Source organism: Arvicola amphibius, chromosome 12, assembly GCF_903992535.2.
Source record: "Arvicola amphibius chromosome 12, mArvAmp1.2, whole genome shotgun sequence".
Lineage (NCBI taxonomy): Eukaryota > Metazoa > Chordata > Mammalia > Rodentia > Cricetidae > Arvicola > Arvicola amphibius.
In genome coordinates, this window is record NC_052058.2 from 116,136,998 (window position 1) to 116,151,916 (window position 14,919).

At 37.9% G+C, this 14,919-nt stretch overlaps 2 protein-coding genes across 2 annotated transcripts in view; one reads left to right on the forward strand and one right to left on the reverse strand.

The window, feature by feature from the left end:
* Luzp2 (leucine zipper protein 2) overlaps nucleotides 1-14,919 on the reverse strand; it is a 206,222-nt gene that overhangs the window by 67,661 nt on the left and 123,642 nt on the right. The window contains exon 7 of the mRNA XM_038313970.1: nucleotides 4,616-4,690. Within this exon, the coding sequence (XP_038169898.1) occupies nucleotides 4,616-4,690 (75 nt within the window). The remainder of the gene's footprint in view (nucleotides 1-4,615; nucleotides 4,691-14,919) is intronic.
* LOC119802826 (60S ribosomal protein L7a-like) lies at nucleotides 817-1,662 on the forward strand. Its single transcript, XM_038313971.1, has one exon. The coding sequence runs from the start codon at nucleotides 823-825 to the stop codon at nucleotides 1,621-1,623; it is 801 nt and encodes a 266-aa protein (XP_038169899.1). The 5' UTR covers nucleotides 817-822; the 3' UTR covers nucleotides 1,624-1,662.

The following is a 14,919-nucleotide window of genomic DNA, read 5'->3' on the forward strand; positions in this document are numbered from 1 at the left end:
TGTAAGATTATTCTAAGAAACTAGAAGCAGTATTTGGTAGGTGATTCTGATGGGGGTATGGAGGATCAGTATCCCAGCAGAAATGAGGACCATGAACCATGGCTCAGAAGGCCTCAGAGGGTGAGAATGATTTTATCAGACATTGGTTAAGAGGTTACATATGCTACATCTTGGCAAATTCTCTGACAATGAAATGGGCATAGTGATGAATAAAAAGCAATGGACTGATTAGTTTGATGGAGAACATTTGAAGAGATCATAACAATTAGGCTGCCGGAGGGATGTTGTTCATTGTGCTTAGTAAGGTTTATAATAGATCTTCAAAGCAGAAACTGGAGCAGAAGGATGTGACATGTAAGGAGTTCATGGAGAAAACACAGTAGAGTGTAGTTAAAGTGGGAGGCATGGGACAGATACCCATAAACTGCATATAGCTAATAAAATTATTGGTACAGTTAAGGTGATTGCATATTCTACATGAGGACAATAGGACAACATTTAAGGTAAACCCTCACTCCAGGGAGGTTCTAGGGGGAACAGTGTGAATCCATTTGAAAAGAGAGTGCTCCACACAGGGCATTTCCATGGCGCCTTTTCGACAGTTTTGAGGTTCGCAGTTGATTCCTAGATCTTGAGATCTTTTGGTTGTTCTGTTATAACAAACTGACACTTCCTTCATTAGGAACAACAGAGAGGACAAATCTGGTGTGTAGTTATGTGATAGTTAAGGTTATTTGAACATGAGACAAAATATATCTGAAAGGAAAACATGCACAGGGTATAAAAAAGTTTCATATAGGCTCTCTCCTTCAGCCCGGCAAGATGCCCAAGGGAAAGAAGGCCAAGGGGAAGAAGGTGGCCCCGGCCCCCGCCGTCGTGAAAAAGCAGGAGGCGAAGAAGGTGGTGAATCCTTTGTTTGAGAAGAGGCCTAAGAACTTTGGCATTGGGCAGGACATCCAGCCCAAGAGAGATCTCACACGCTTCATCAAATGGCCCCGCTACATCAGGCTGCAGCGGCAGAGGGCCATCCTCTATAAGCGGCTCAAAGTTCCTCCTGCCATTAACCAGTTCACCCAGGCCCTGGACCGGCAAACAGCTACCCAGTTGCTTAAACTTGCCCACAAGTACAGGCCAGAGACCAAGCAGGAGAAGAAGCAAAGGCTGCTGGCCCGTGCTGAGAAGAAAGCTGCTGGCAAAGGGGATGTGCCAACTAAGAGACCACCTGTCCTTCGAGCGGGCGTCAATACAGTCACCACTTTGGTAGAGAACAAGAAGGCTCAGCTGGTGGTGATTGCCCACGACATAGACCCCATTGAGCTGGTGGTCTTCCTGCCCGCCCTGTGTCGGAAGATGGGGGTCCCCTACTGCATCATCAAGGGAAAGGCCAGGCTGGGGCGGTTGGTCCATAGGAAGACGTGCACCACTGTTGCCTTCACACAAATTAACTCGGAAGACAAGGGTGCTCTGGCCAAGCTGGTGGAAGCTATTAGGACCAACCACAACAACAGATATGATGAGATCCGCCGCCACTGGGGAGGCAACGTCCTGGGTCCTAAATCTGTGGCTCGAATTGCCAAGCTGGAAAAGGCAAAGGCCAAAGAACTCGCCACTAAACTGGGTTAAATGTACTGCTGAGTTTTCTGTACATAAATATAATTACAAAAAAAAAGTTTCATATAGAAACAATAGAGAGGTAAAGGGCATTTTATTTAAACTGTACTTTTTTCCATTATGGATCGAGATAACCTTTTTACCTGAATTTAGAGCTAGTTTTTAAATTTCATATGCATCTTGCTTGATGTTTGCTAAAATCGATCTCTAATCATGTAAAAGTCCTTATAGTAAGATGTACAAAAAAAGAGGTGACAGAATTATGAAGGTTAAAGACAAACTGCCCATCACAGAAAAGCAATTTTATCTTACTCACTGATAATACTAACGGGTAAGCTTCCCGAGTATTTTATGCGTGGCAGGAAATATTCCTGTCAGTCTAGTTAGACATACAACAACTCAATCACCTCTCAGTTTTCAGTGGTATGGCTATGAAGCGTAGCACAAGGGAGATTTGAACATGTCTGGTCAACAAAATTCATTACGTAAACACCAGAGAAGAGTCCCTGGAGACTGCTCCCAGAGTCGTCCCTGCTGTGGCAGGGCATGGGCTCACTGTACAGTAGTGCACATGAAGGAAATGGACAGTGGAACAAACACATGGTACTAAAGGTGAAGAAACAACTCTATGGTAGCCTCGAGTTCTGTCCACAGGCTGTTTCTAACAATACAGTGTGCTGTGGCTCCAGAATTTGGTGTTATCCACAAGTACTTGCAATTTACGATTAATTTTCTATTATTCTATTGTCTTTTGGGTCAAAAAGTATTATTTTCTGATTGATCCATTAAATTTGATATGGGAACAAAGATAATGTCACATACAATTATTTATTCCTGTAATGTCTGACATAATAACATCTCACAATAGCTATCTTAAAATCCAATAACCATTATCAATTAAATAATTATATCACATCAGATCAGGAAGAATATTTTAGAAAGAATAATTCAATGACCAGAAATGATAGTCTTAGAAGTTGCGAGATTGCCTCAGAACCTTGAAGACTCAATGTCTTCTTAAGATTTAATACGTTTTTCAGAGACAGTGGCAGCAAAGACAGAGAATATTTTTTTTAAATGTGATCTAGGAAAATTTAAGATTGTATGTTCCTCTTGGTTTTCTGATCCCACTAAATCTACAAAAGTCCAGTGTCCTTTGTAAAATGTGACAGACCAGGAGTTGGAAGAGATGAGGTGAACATCACTGGAAAAACCTTGAAATTAAATTTTTTATAAAACTAATTTTTGATAAAATAAATTATGCCTGTTCTATCCCAAAGAATAGAAGCCAGGCTGCCCTGAACTAGTAAATGTTAATAACTTGGATAATTAATAAATGGTAATTCCAAAAGACTAAGGTTAGTGAGATATCTACTTCTGAATATTTAATTTGACTCAGAGCTCCAAATTTTATAAAGGAACATCATTAACATTCAGGATACGGTCTTTTTAATTTCTCCATTGTGACATAGTCTATATACTCTGTCAGCTGTGAAAATGTTTGGATCATAACAGAACAAAGATATATGCTTAAGAGAGACAGAGTCACATTCCTAAGCAGTAAAATTTTAGCCTGGTCTTAAACTTACCATACAGTGCAAAGTGTATGTCACAGTATCAAAGTATCCATACAGTATCGGATTTTCTAAAGTGTAAAACCTGAAGATCTTCAAAGGGAACCAATCCCACATGGTCTCTCTCCTATCTGTTCCACAGTGAAATGACCATAGCTCAATTCTAGTAATTAAGGGGTGGCCTCTTTTCTTTACAGATTCTCTGAGTTCATATAATGAATTAGTGAAAAAAAAGTTCACAAATGCTATGGTGTCCCTGTTCAATATTATCTATAAAATTATTACTAAATTGTGATCGCCAGTATAGAGAGTTCTTGGCAGAAGGCAGAACACTTTAAGTTTAGCCATGATGACTTTGAGAATTACAAGGCTATGTAGAAAATAATATTATGTACAAGGTTAGCAGCAGTCTGAATTGAATAACTACTTAACTCAGCTGTATGATGCATAAATTACAAACAGACAAATATTTGTAATACAAATAAATATGGAGGCAGTGTGTACCCAATGTCTACATATATATTGCATGCTTAACATACATGTGATATTTATGTATTCAGTATTAGCACAGACTATTGCTTTGCATCCATTCAATGAGTGGACGGTAAAACACATACATGCAAGTGTACTTCACAGCCATCTACACTAAATTTCTCAGAAAACAATTAAATCCATAATTTTAATATTTGTTCTTTCACTTATTCTACCTCCATAAATACTTAATATATTTCATGTGTTTAAACAATTACTACTTATAGACAAAATGTATTTTATTTGTAATTTTTATATTTGGAATGGTATTCCAAAGTATGGCTATACAATATATATGAAGTCCTATATTTTCAGTTATTGAAACATGTAATATCCTTGTGCAAATTTTCAAGCTCTGGAACAGGAGGAACAGTGCCTAAGGCAACAGGCTTTCTTTTTTTTCTTGGTTTTTCGAGACAGGGTTTCCCTGTGGTTTCTAGAGCCTGTCCTGGAACTAGCTCTTGTAGACCAGGCTGGCCTCGAACTCAGAGATCCACCTGCTTCTGCCTCCCAAGTGCTGGGATTAAAGGCTTGCGCCACCACCGCCCGGCTGCACAGGCATTTAAGACACATTTTTAACAGCTCATGGTTACTTCCACATTACTTCTAGAGTCATCACAGAACAGTATGACTTCCACATTAAGTACGTTTATACACGGTGTTATGCAATAAATGTGCCAGTAAAGTAAATGAAAAATGGAGTCACAAACCCGCAGAGTTCCCTCAACTGACTGTAGCAGAAAAAAAAAAATTAGTGCAAGGAAGTTATCACACACTCAGGAGTTTGATGATCAGCTTTTGTGCAGTGTCTAGAATTGCACTGGATGGCCGCAAGCAGCAGCAAGCACACACTGTGTGCCTGAAAGCCAAGTCGTGATGGCTCCTGGATGGCAACTTACCCTGTCGAGAGCTGCTTTCTCAAGTTCATTTTTGGCGACAGCTAACTTCTGTTCCAGTTCGGTGAGCTGTTGGGCCTGTAACAGAGAGGAAAAGCAGTACATTTAAGAAAACACTAACTCCATGTATTTGTTCTTCCCGGAAAAAGAATGAAAGAAAAGGGATATAGCCTGCTAGTTGAATTTAAAATTCAACTAACAGAACTTTAAATCTTTGAAGACAAGAACTTTAACTCTTTGAAGAAAGAAATTGAAGAAGACACCAGAAAGTACAAAAATCTTCCATGCTCTTGGGTAGGCAGAATTAACATAGTAAAAATGGCAATCTTACCAAAAGCAATCTGCAGATTTAGTGCAATGCCCATCAAAATCACAGCAAAATTCTTCACAGACCTCAAAAGAACAGTACTCAACTTCATATGAAAAAGAATAAAATTCAGGATAGCCAAAACAGTCCTATACAATAAAAAAAGCCCCTGACTTCAAACTCTACTATAGAGCTACAGTACTGAAGATAGCCTGGTATTGGCATAAGAACAAACAGGAGGACAAATGGAACCAAAGAGAAGACCTGAATAATGATCCACACTCCTTTGAACACCTGATTTTTGACAAAGAAGCAAAAAATATCAAATGGAAAAAAGAAAGCATATTTAACATGTGGTGCTGGTATAACTGAATATCAACATGTGTAAGAATGTAAATAGACCCATATCTATCACCATGCACAAAACTCAAGTCCAAATTGATCAAAGACCTCAACATAAAGCCAGCCACTCTTATAGAAGAGAAAGTGGGAAGTACACTTGAATGCACTGGCACAGGAGACTACCTAAATATAACCCCAGCAGCACAGACACTGAGAGAAACAATTAATAAACGGGACCTCCTGAAACTGAAAAGCTTCTGTAAAGCAAAGGACACAGTCAACAAGACAGAACAGCAGCCTACAGAATGGGAAAATACCTTTACTAACCCCACATCAGACAGACGTATGATCCTCAAAATATACAAAGAACTCAAGAAATTGGTCATTAAAAGAACACATAATCCAATTAAAAAATGGAGTACAAACCTAAACAGAGAACTCTCACCACAGGAATCTAAAATGGCTGAAAGACACTTAAGGAAATGTTCAATATCCTTAGTCATCAGAGAAATGCAAATCAAAACAACTCTGAGATTCCATCTTACACCTGTAAGAATAGCCAAGATCAAAAACACTGATGACAACTTATGCTGGAGAGGTTGTGAGGTAAAGGGAACACTCCTGCATTGCTGGTGGGAATGCAAGCTGGTACAGGCCCTTTGGATGTCAGTGTGATTTCTCAAAAAATTAGGAAACAACCTTCCTCAAGGCCTAGTAATACCACTTTTGGGTATATATCCAAAGGATTCTCAGTTATACCACAAGGACATGTGCTCAACTATATTCATAGCAGCTTTGTTTGTCATAGCCAGAACCTGGAAACAACCCAAATGCTTCTCAACAGAAGAATGGATAACAAAAATGTGGTACATTTACACAATGGAGTACTACACAACAGAAAAAATGACATCTTAAAGTTTACTGGAAAATGGATGAAGTTAAAAAGCATTATTTTGAGTGAGGTAATCCAGACACAGAGAGACAAGTATCACATGTACTCATTCATGGTGGTTTTTCAACATAAAGCAAAGAAAACCGTGTCCGAAATCACCAATCCCTGAGAACCTAGACCCTAAGAGAGAGTATACATAGATCTAATCTACATGTGAAATAGAAAAAGACAAGATCTCCTGAGTAAATTGGGAGCATGGGAATATTGGGGAAGGGTTGAAGGGGAAGGGAAGAAGCAGGGAGGTGAGCAGAGAAAAATGTAGAGCTCAATAAAATCAATTTAAAAAAATTCAGATGAAAAGCACAAAGTTGAGAGCCATTGATATGTGTGCAGAGAATGGTAAAATCTGAATAAAGGAGGACTAAAGTCTCATAGCTAGAAACAGCTTGTAAAGCCTTATGCAATCTTTGTTATATTTGTTTGTCCTCTTATTAGAGATGCCTCTAATCCTCGGGGACTGAACTCTATCTCCACAACTTCCCGTGTCGATGTCTGACTGTCCAATTAGGGTTTCACTTTTTATTTGGTCATAGAACAATTGAGACTATAATAAGGCTTGAAACTGCTCTCTTTCTCCTCCTCTCTCTCTCTCTCTCCTCTCTTCTCTCTCTCTCTCACCTCTCTCTCTCCTCTCATCTCTCTCTCATTTCTCTCTCTCTCCTCTCCTTATAATTATAAATATCAAACACTCAGTGTAAAGGGACCATCACCAAATCACCAGGACAGGAAATGTATTCCCCAAACATGAATAAAGGAGAACCTGAAAACGGTAGTCAGCCCATGAGGGCTGTGCATGGACATGGTTTTCATGAGCTTCCCAGTCTGCAAAATTAAAAATAACAACACTTGATCTTTACCACAGCGTCCCTGTTATGACATTCTTCAAATGTCATAACAGGACTCTTCAGGGAAAGTAACAGTATCTTCATATTTGGAAAGATGTATTTTCTACAAAAACACCAAGCTGACTTTTTTTGCCTGCACTTGGAACTGTCTTCTTCTTTTTGAGTTGCCTTGTCCAGCCTTAATATGAGGATTTTGCCTTTTCTTATTGTATCTTGTTTAATTTGTTTGGGTTGGTTGTTTGTCTCTTGGAACCCTGATCTCTTCTGAAGGGTCAAAGAAAAAGAGGGGGATGGATCTGGAAGAGAGAAGAGGTGGTGATGGGGAGAGCGGAGAAGAGGGAGGGGAGAAACTGTTGTCATTATGTATTGTAGGGGAGAAGAATCTAATCTCAATAAAAAGAAAAATGCATTTCTAATCTTGCCTTAGCTGTGTGATCTTGAACAAAATAGTTGATGCTTCAAGCAAAAGAGGTGACAACAGGTTTCTGTCATAAACCATCACTGAGTGAGGAACACAATGCCTGAAAGAAGTTCATTACCAATACACCACTATATTTACATGACTTGCTGTTTATAATTCTTTGAGCGTATTCTTTCTAGTTGTAATGTTGGCTTATATTAATAGCAAAAAAACTAAGTGTATTTATTTCAGTTGGTGTTAGTAATGTTGCCCTCTTATTCCTTATCAGAAATAATTCAATACATGTCCTAAAATAAAACACAGTGACCTTGTAACATATATGAAAAATGAAATTCTGTGTACTTATTATATATCAAAGAAAAAATAAGTCAAAGTCAAAATGCTTCCCTATCTGTACATGCATATTGTGAGTTAGTGATATCTGTTACTAAAAATATGAGATTAAAGAGAAATAGGGAATGCAGGAATCTGCATAATCTCTTCTCATGGCTTCAGTCCCTGGACTGGAGAGACAGCTTGGTGGTGAAGACTTACTATTGTTTCATAGGACTGAGGTTCAGTTCCCTTCACCTGCGTGAGGTTGTTCACAACATCTCATACCTCTAGCTCCAGGGACCCCAATACCTGCTTCTTTCTTACATGGGAACCCACATTTACTTGCACATACTCATGTACAGATACATACTCATACAGAGAATTTAAGAAAAAAATTAAAACCTTTAAAATATAAAATTGAGAAAGAAAGTAATTCACGCTTTTTGTCTCTGTGTCTTATGGCTCTTCCTATCAAGAGAGTGTTATATTCTTGATTCTGATGAGATATTGCAGTTCTAAATCCTCTATGGTCATTGGAATACAGAAAAGCACTTGAGACGGCCATGGCAAACTAAATGTTGGGGTGGATAAAGCTGAGGGCAAAAACATGCCAGTGGAAATATATACATATGTACCCAGCCAACATCACTGGCTTCCGTTCCAACCTACAAGTGCTTGTAATCTATCCATGAATGGCTGGTAGTTCTACCTTAAGGGTGCGGGTGGTGTCTCAGTAAGGCTTATTGTTATAAAGGAGACTCATCAACTCTTCTGATGAGCAGAAACCTAACTGGGGAAGAAGCAAATCATGAAGTGGAAGGTAAGACTTCCAATGCAAAAAACAAAAACAAAATCTGTTTACATAGAACACATATCAATCAAGAGTCAGATAAGTAGGAAAGTAGGAGGGACAGACATAGTAGTACTTTATCTGTCACACGATGATGTACTTTTAGAGCATTAGGAAACATTAGGAATTTGACTTCCAGGTTTGCAGGACTGCGTTTGAATGCAATGCCTTCCAGTCACTGGAGTAAGTGCTATTGTGTTCAAAGAATGAGTTAGCTCTATGCAGAACTCCGTTTTTCTCCATCTGAGAGGAAATGCCAGCATTTGTAGATCATTGTCCAGCCTTGTCCTCCTCATGACCCAGGGACAACAGATCCAAGATGGAGGAAGGCAAATTCTTGATCAGTGGAAATGGGGAAAAGGGTCTGATAATCAGTTTTAGCACATTGAGCAATGTGCTAAATCCCTATAAGCTCAGGTTTTTTTTATATACAATAAAATATCTGTAAAATAATTAAAGAAATAAAAGCAACACAAAGTAACATACCAATACTTAATGAAAAAGGTACTTTGGTTGACCTCCATTTGTAACATCATTAGGAGGAGTCAATGTAATCTAGTATGCTCATTTTTCGACAAGAAAAATGAATTCCCATAGAACATTTGTTTCTGAAACTATTACTACTAGACTACCACCTCAAAGTTTTCTGTTCGGTTGCTTGGTTTTTTTTTCCATTACAAGATCTTTCTGAGTATGAGAAAGCTCATAAGTGAGAAGTTTACAAAGAGAGTACTGATATGTTGTCCTGGTTTTTAAAAGAGCAGTGTTTATACTACATACAAGAAAGTTCCAACAATATCTACAACACAAGAAGGCTTATGGTAGTCAGGGCACTTATCCAGAGAGTAAACTGGTTAATAAAGTTAAGTTTATAAAGTTTACTTGAGAAAACATAATGTACTATAAATTAAAATATGACACCATCTCAAAAAACCCAGTGTTGAACTCAGAGAAGTTTTCATTCTCATACAGTCATTTACTAATACTTGGGACATGATTAATTTTTTCCAAGTCTGAAACAAAGAAGAGTGAAGAGAAACAGAAGAAAACAAATCATGCACAATCAAAGCTGCCTTACAAAATTTAAATAGCTAAACCAGAGTTGAGTGTTAGCAATAACTGATAGAGGGAAGACATCTTAGTGTGCCTGAGAGAGTCACTTAGACAGCAGTGTAAACCAACTATCCATTTTCTCAAAGGCACACTTCCCTAAAATTTCAAAACTGATGGCGGGAGAAAGATCTTATTTCCTGGATGATGCCCTAATCCTATTTGGTCAGCCCTAAATACTTGCAAATAAGAGCAAAACTAACTAGTGTGTGTGTGTGTGTGTGTGTGTGTGTGTGTGTGTGTGTGTGTGTAACTGTAGAAGTGGTCATGAAATTGGGATGGGGCAAGCGAGGAGTTAGAGAAGTGAGAGAAAAGAATTACACATGATGTAAAGACTGTTTTTCTGTATGATATGCTCAAATAAAGAGAAGGAAGCAACGATTTGGTCACTGAAACTTGGTATCACCTCTTAATTCACTTTCTAAAACTGTCCCTTCAAATCCCCCAGAACTCTGAAGTTCCAGCTGACAGCAGCACTGAGAACAAGAACTTTATTCTAATTCTCATTGCTGCGGCTTCTTTTTTCCTTCCTTTTGTTTTCTTCTTCTTCTTCTTCTTCTTTCTGCTTCTTCTTCTTCTTCTTTTCTCTTCTTGCTCGTCTTCGTCTTCTTCTTCTTCTTCTGTTCTTCTTCTTCTTCTCTTCTTCTTCTCTTCTTCTTCTCCTCCTCCTCCTCCTCCTCTCCCTCCTCCTCCTACCTCCTCCTCCTCCTCCTCCTCCTCGCGCCCCTCTCTCCTTCCTCCCTCCTCCTTACGCTCCTCCCTCCGGCCTCCGCCGCCGCGTCTGCTTGCTGGCGTCTTCTTCGGCTGCCTCCTCCGCCTCCTTCGTTCGGGGGGGGTGGGAAGGAATTCACCTTCACATCAGCTACACAATAAGAAGAACAGCAGTTTGGTGTTCCATGCATAAGCTGTGTTTTTTTCCTGTGAGAGCATTAAGGTTCAGCTGTGCACAAACAACACATTGTTATCTGAACTTTCATGGAAACTGTTCTAATGAAGTATTTGCACATGACTAAGTCTGGTGAGGGATTAATCCATCACACATTAATACATATATCTACGGTTCTGAAAATCTTGTTGGTAGGATTATTTCTACTCTGTCCTCCAAGGTTAACAGTAGTCTTGGCTCTGTCTTCTCTAAAAGGCTGCTCTGAAGTGTTCACAATGTAAAGTGATTTATGTATGTTATGATTTACTCCCACTGCAGAGATTAATAATTTTAACATTGAAGACTATAAAGTCTTAAACACAAATTATGCATTTTAGGTTTAGGGTAATTTGCATGGTGATATGTCTAGCGTGTGTGGTATGTAAAGGTCAGATTTGGGGGGCAAATCAGAAAGAGGCACCACTGATGCAGTGGTTGTCACTTCTATCCTTTTGTCTAGTCTGAGCTGTGCAACTTGTTTCAGTAATTCTGGCAGCCAGTTGCTGGTACTAAGATCCTCATTAATAAAGGAGACACAAAACTTTCCAAAGTGACCAAGTAATAGATCCTAGGGTAAACTTTTAATAAATGTTATAATCCTACATGGGAAATCTTTTTTGTTGGGTTGATTTTTGAAGCCAAAAAAATAAAATCTAAGTCTATATGTAATCTTAAGTTAAAAACAAAATCTAGAATATATATTGTGTGAGTTCAAACATCATGATTGTGTACATATGCATGTATGTATTTGTGTTTTGTGTATGTGTCTCTATATAAGTGCATATGTTTTGTGTGTGTTTGTGTTTTGTATATGTGTCTCTGTATACATGCATATGTTTGGAGTATGTTTCTGTATGTGTGTATGTGTTTGCATTGTGTGTGTGTGTTGTTACCTATACAACAACACAGAAATAGTGCAGAGATCCTAAGACTGAAGTTTCTTTTTAGGACATGAACAACAGCAACTCTCTTACCACATTCTGATGAAGATTAACTAAAATAAAGCCAATGGCATTAATTTTATAATCTGATTTATGAGCTAGCACCACTTTTCTCTAAACTTTAGTCCTTCATAGTTGGTAGTATCACATAAATTAACTCACAGAAGAACACAATATAATGTTAGTTTATAATATAATGTTATTTTATTAAAAATAAAAAAAAAAGCTGAGAGAGATTAATGAATATCTTGTTTACCATTACACAGTTGTAGAGTTTGAAGACAAGCAGATTTAAAATTTGAATTATGTGGATCCTGGACCTACAGCTGTACTCATAATCACTGAAGATTTTCACACATAGAATTCATGACTAAATCGAGTGCATATATTCAGTGGTACATGCTCAAAATTTATTGGTATGCTATATAATTCAAAATGTTTCAAGAAAGAATAGATGATTGGGAGAATGTTTCTTTTCTCAGAGGGAGAATTATAAGCCCATGAAAGATATGGTTTTAAAACTTTTTAAATAAAATTTTGGCTGTTCATTTATGTGCTTGTGCCCACTTGGGTTTGTTCAGCATGAGTGAGTAGATGTCCAAAGAAGCCAGAAGTAGGTAGTGGATACCCTGGAAATGAACTGCAGGCAGCTTTGAGCCAACAAATCTAGACTGGACCGAACTTAACCAATGAGTCTTTGTCTTCTGGAAGAGGAACAAAAGCTTTTAGCTGCTGAACTATTGCTCCAGCATTGAGAGATACTTTTAATTGCTAACTAGAAACCGAGTAGATTGAAGAAAACACACTAATGGGTTTTATGTAAAATATCTTCATACATTAGCATATAAGAAAGCATCTCTTGCTCATTAGTCTTAAAGTAGCATTTCTTGATCATTCTATGGACACACAGCACACCACACTGCATCGCTTCATTACCTTTATCTCCAAGTCACATTTACCTGACAGTTATACAGAGGACAAAAATCACAAATGCCATTCTTCTGTTTAACCCTGCTGTAACAGAAAGACTTTTATTATCACTATTAATTGAGATGATTGGATTATTCAATGCACTCTGCCCTTTCAACATTAATAACTTGGGAACATTTCGGAGAGATTTACCTAATACATGTATGAAACCAAAATAAGTTCTCAAATCACACCGAGATACTTCAGCATTGCTCTGGGTTTAAGAGCTATTTAAAGGAAATTTAACACTTCAGTTTATAAAATTCAAAAAGAATTTCCTTCAAGAAGTATGTTTATACGTACAATTTTTTACTTCACATTTTTGTGAGTTTAATCTCTTTTCCTCATACAAAAGTGACTAGCATGTGATCAGCTACTATATCTTTAAGGTCCTGAAATTTATGAACTCCCAGCCCTCAGGAAGAAAGTCTGCTCTATAGTGACTTATTTCTTATGAGATATAAAAGTTCAATTCTAATTATTAGGATATAATAAATTATCTGTTTTGTTCTATCAGAGAGGGTCTCAGTCTATATTCAGACTGCCTCAAAACTCACTATGTAGTCCAGGCTAGCCTGGAATTTATGACAACCTTCATAAATATTGGTATTACAATAAAGAGCCATTATAATTGCTTTGGAATTTGATTTCTTAAAAGAATCACTCAACCTCAACCCTCTGACCAGCTATTGTGATTATGCTAAAATATTTAGTTAAGAGGTAGATGGGTGAGTAGAAGTTAATAGACCTGTTGGGTAGACACATGGAGATAGGAAGAGTTAAATGGAGAGTGCTAAATAGGTATGGACAAGTAGATGTTGAAGGATACACATAAACAGTAGGCAGATGATGATAATAGGTACTGATCTATAGTGAGTAATGAGTGAGTGCTGATGGATTAATATTGGTGAACAATACACATAGATAAATACTCTAGCACAGTTCCAACTAGACAGGTATGAATAGATAGGTGTTGGTGGACAGGTGCTGATGCATAAGTAGTAGTAATAGTTACAGATGAAATGTGAGAGTTGAACAGGTAAGAGTGGATAAGTATTTCTAGATAGTTGCTTGTGAATGCATAGGTCCTGATGGGAACGAGCTGGAGGATAGGTAATGATGAAGAGCTGTTGGTAGATAAGTACTCATCTGTAGGTGCTGGCCATTACTACAATAAAGCCCCCCCTCTCTTCTCTCTCTTTATTCCTTCTCTCTCTTTCTCCTATTACAAAATGAAGATTAAGTATATTTTTCCTCTCTGTAGTGCAGCATGAATGTATTTATGTTTAAGTTTAAAAAACTTAAATATTCCCTGTTTCTTGAACAAAAGGAACAGCATGAGACTATTACTCTCAGGGAAGAAAGCAGAATAGAAACAAATACCTAATTTAGCGTGGGTTCACCAGAGACTTAGAAATCTTTGTATTCAAACAAAGCCTTTAATCAGCTCTTACATTGTAAGTTAACAAGAATAAAACAGTTTCTTAAATTAAAAACCTTATACTCAAAGTATACATTGTTCATTTATGTTACTAAAAAATTGTTCAAATGGTATTCTTCTGGGCATGGCAGAGTAAGCAGAACCAGAATAGTTGTTCTCCCACAAATAGCTGTGAGTCAGCTGTGTATGACCAGCTTTTGATACTAGAAACAAGAAACACCCTTGATGTGTATCTGTCTTCTAATTGGGCCCGTTTCCTGACTGGAGTCTCAAGAGCTGTGATGCAAAGGGCTGATAGTCATGTAACAATGCTTAAGCACTTCCTCAATAGTTCTGCATTCATCAACAGAACTATCAATTTGTTATTTACATATTGAGATGATATAATTAGACTGGCAATCAATTTGAGCATCAGAACTCCGTCTTTACTGGTATAATTGCAGTGGTTTGCTATGCTAGAAAGAAAAGAGTGGGTTTTTTTTGTTTTTGTTTTTTTACTTTGGTGCATTCTTAATCTTTTAGCCTACCTTATAATTCGTTGAATGAGGCAAACTTTTATGTACCTGAGGGTACATAAAATAAAAAGGGCATGTGAACATGTCCTTCTGTGTCAAATCATGTGAAACACCTTGCATTCATCCATGATTGGTTAGTTTCTAAATTTCCTTCATTCACATGTGAAAAACTAGCTCTGGGCTGGAGAGATGGAGCAGTAGTTAAGAGCAAACATTGCTCTTGTAGAGGTCTCAACTTGGTTTTCAGCACTCATATTAAGTGGCATACAACCAACTAAATCTCCACCATCAGGAAATCCCACAGAATCTTCTGGACTTTGGGAAACGCTACAGTTTCATGTACTTAAATGTGTACACACACACACACCCACATG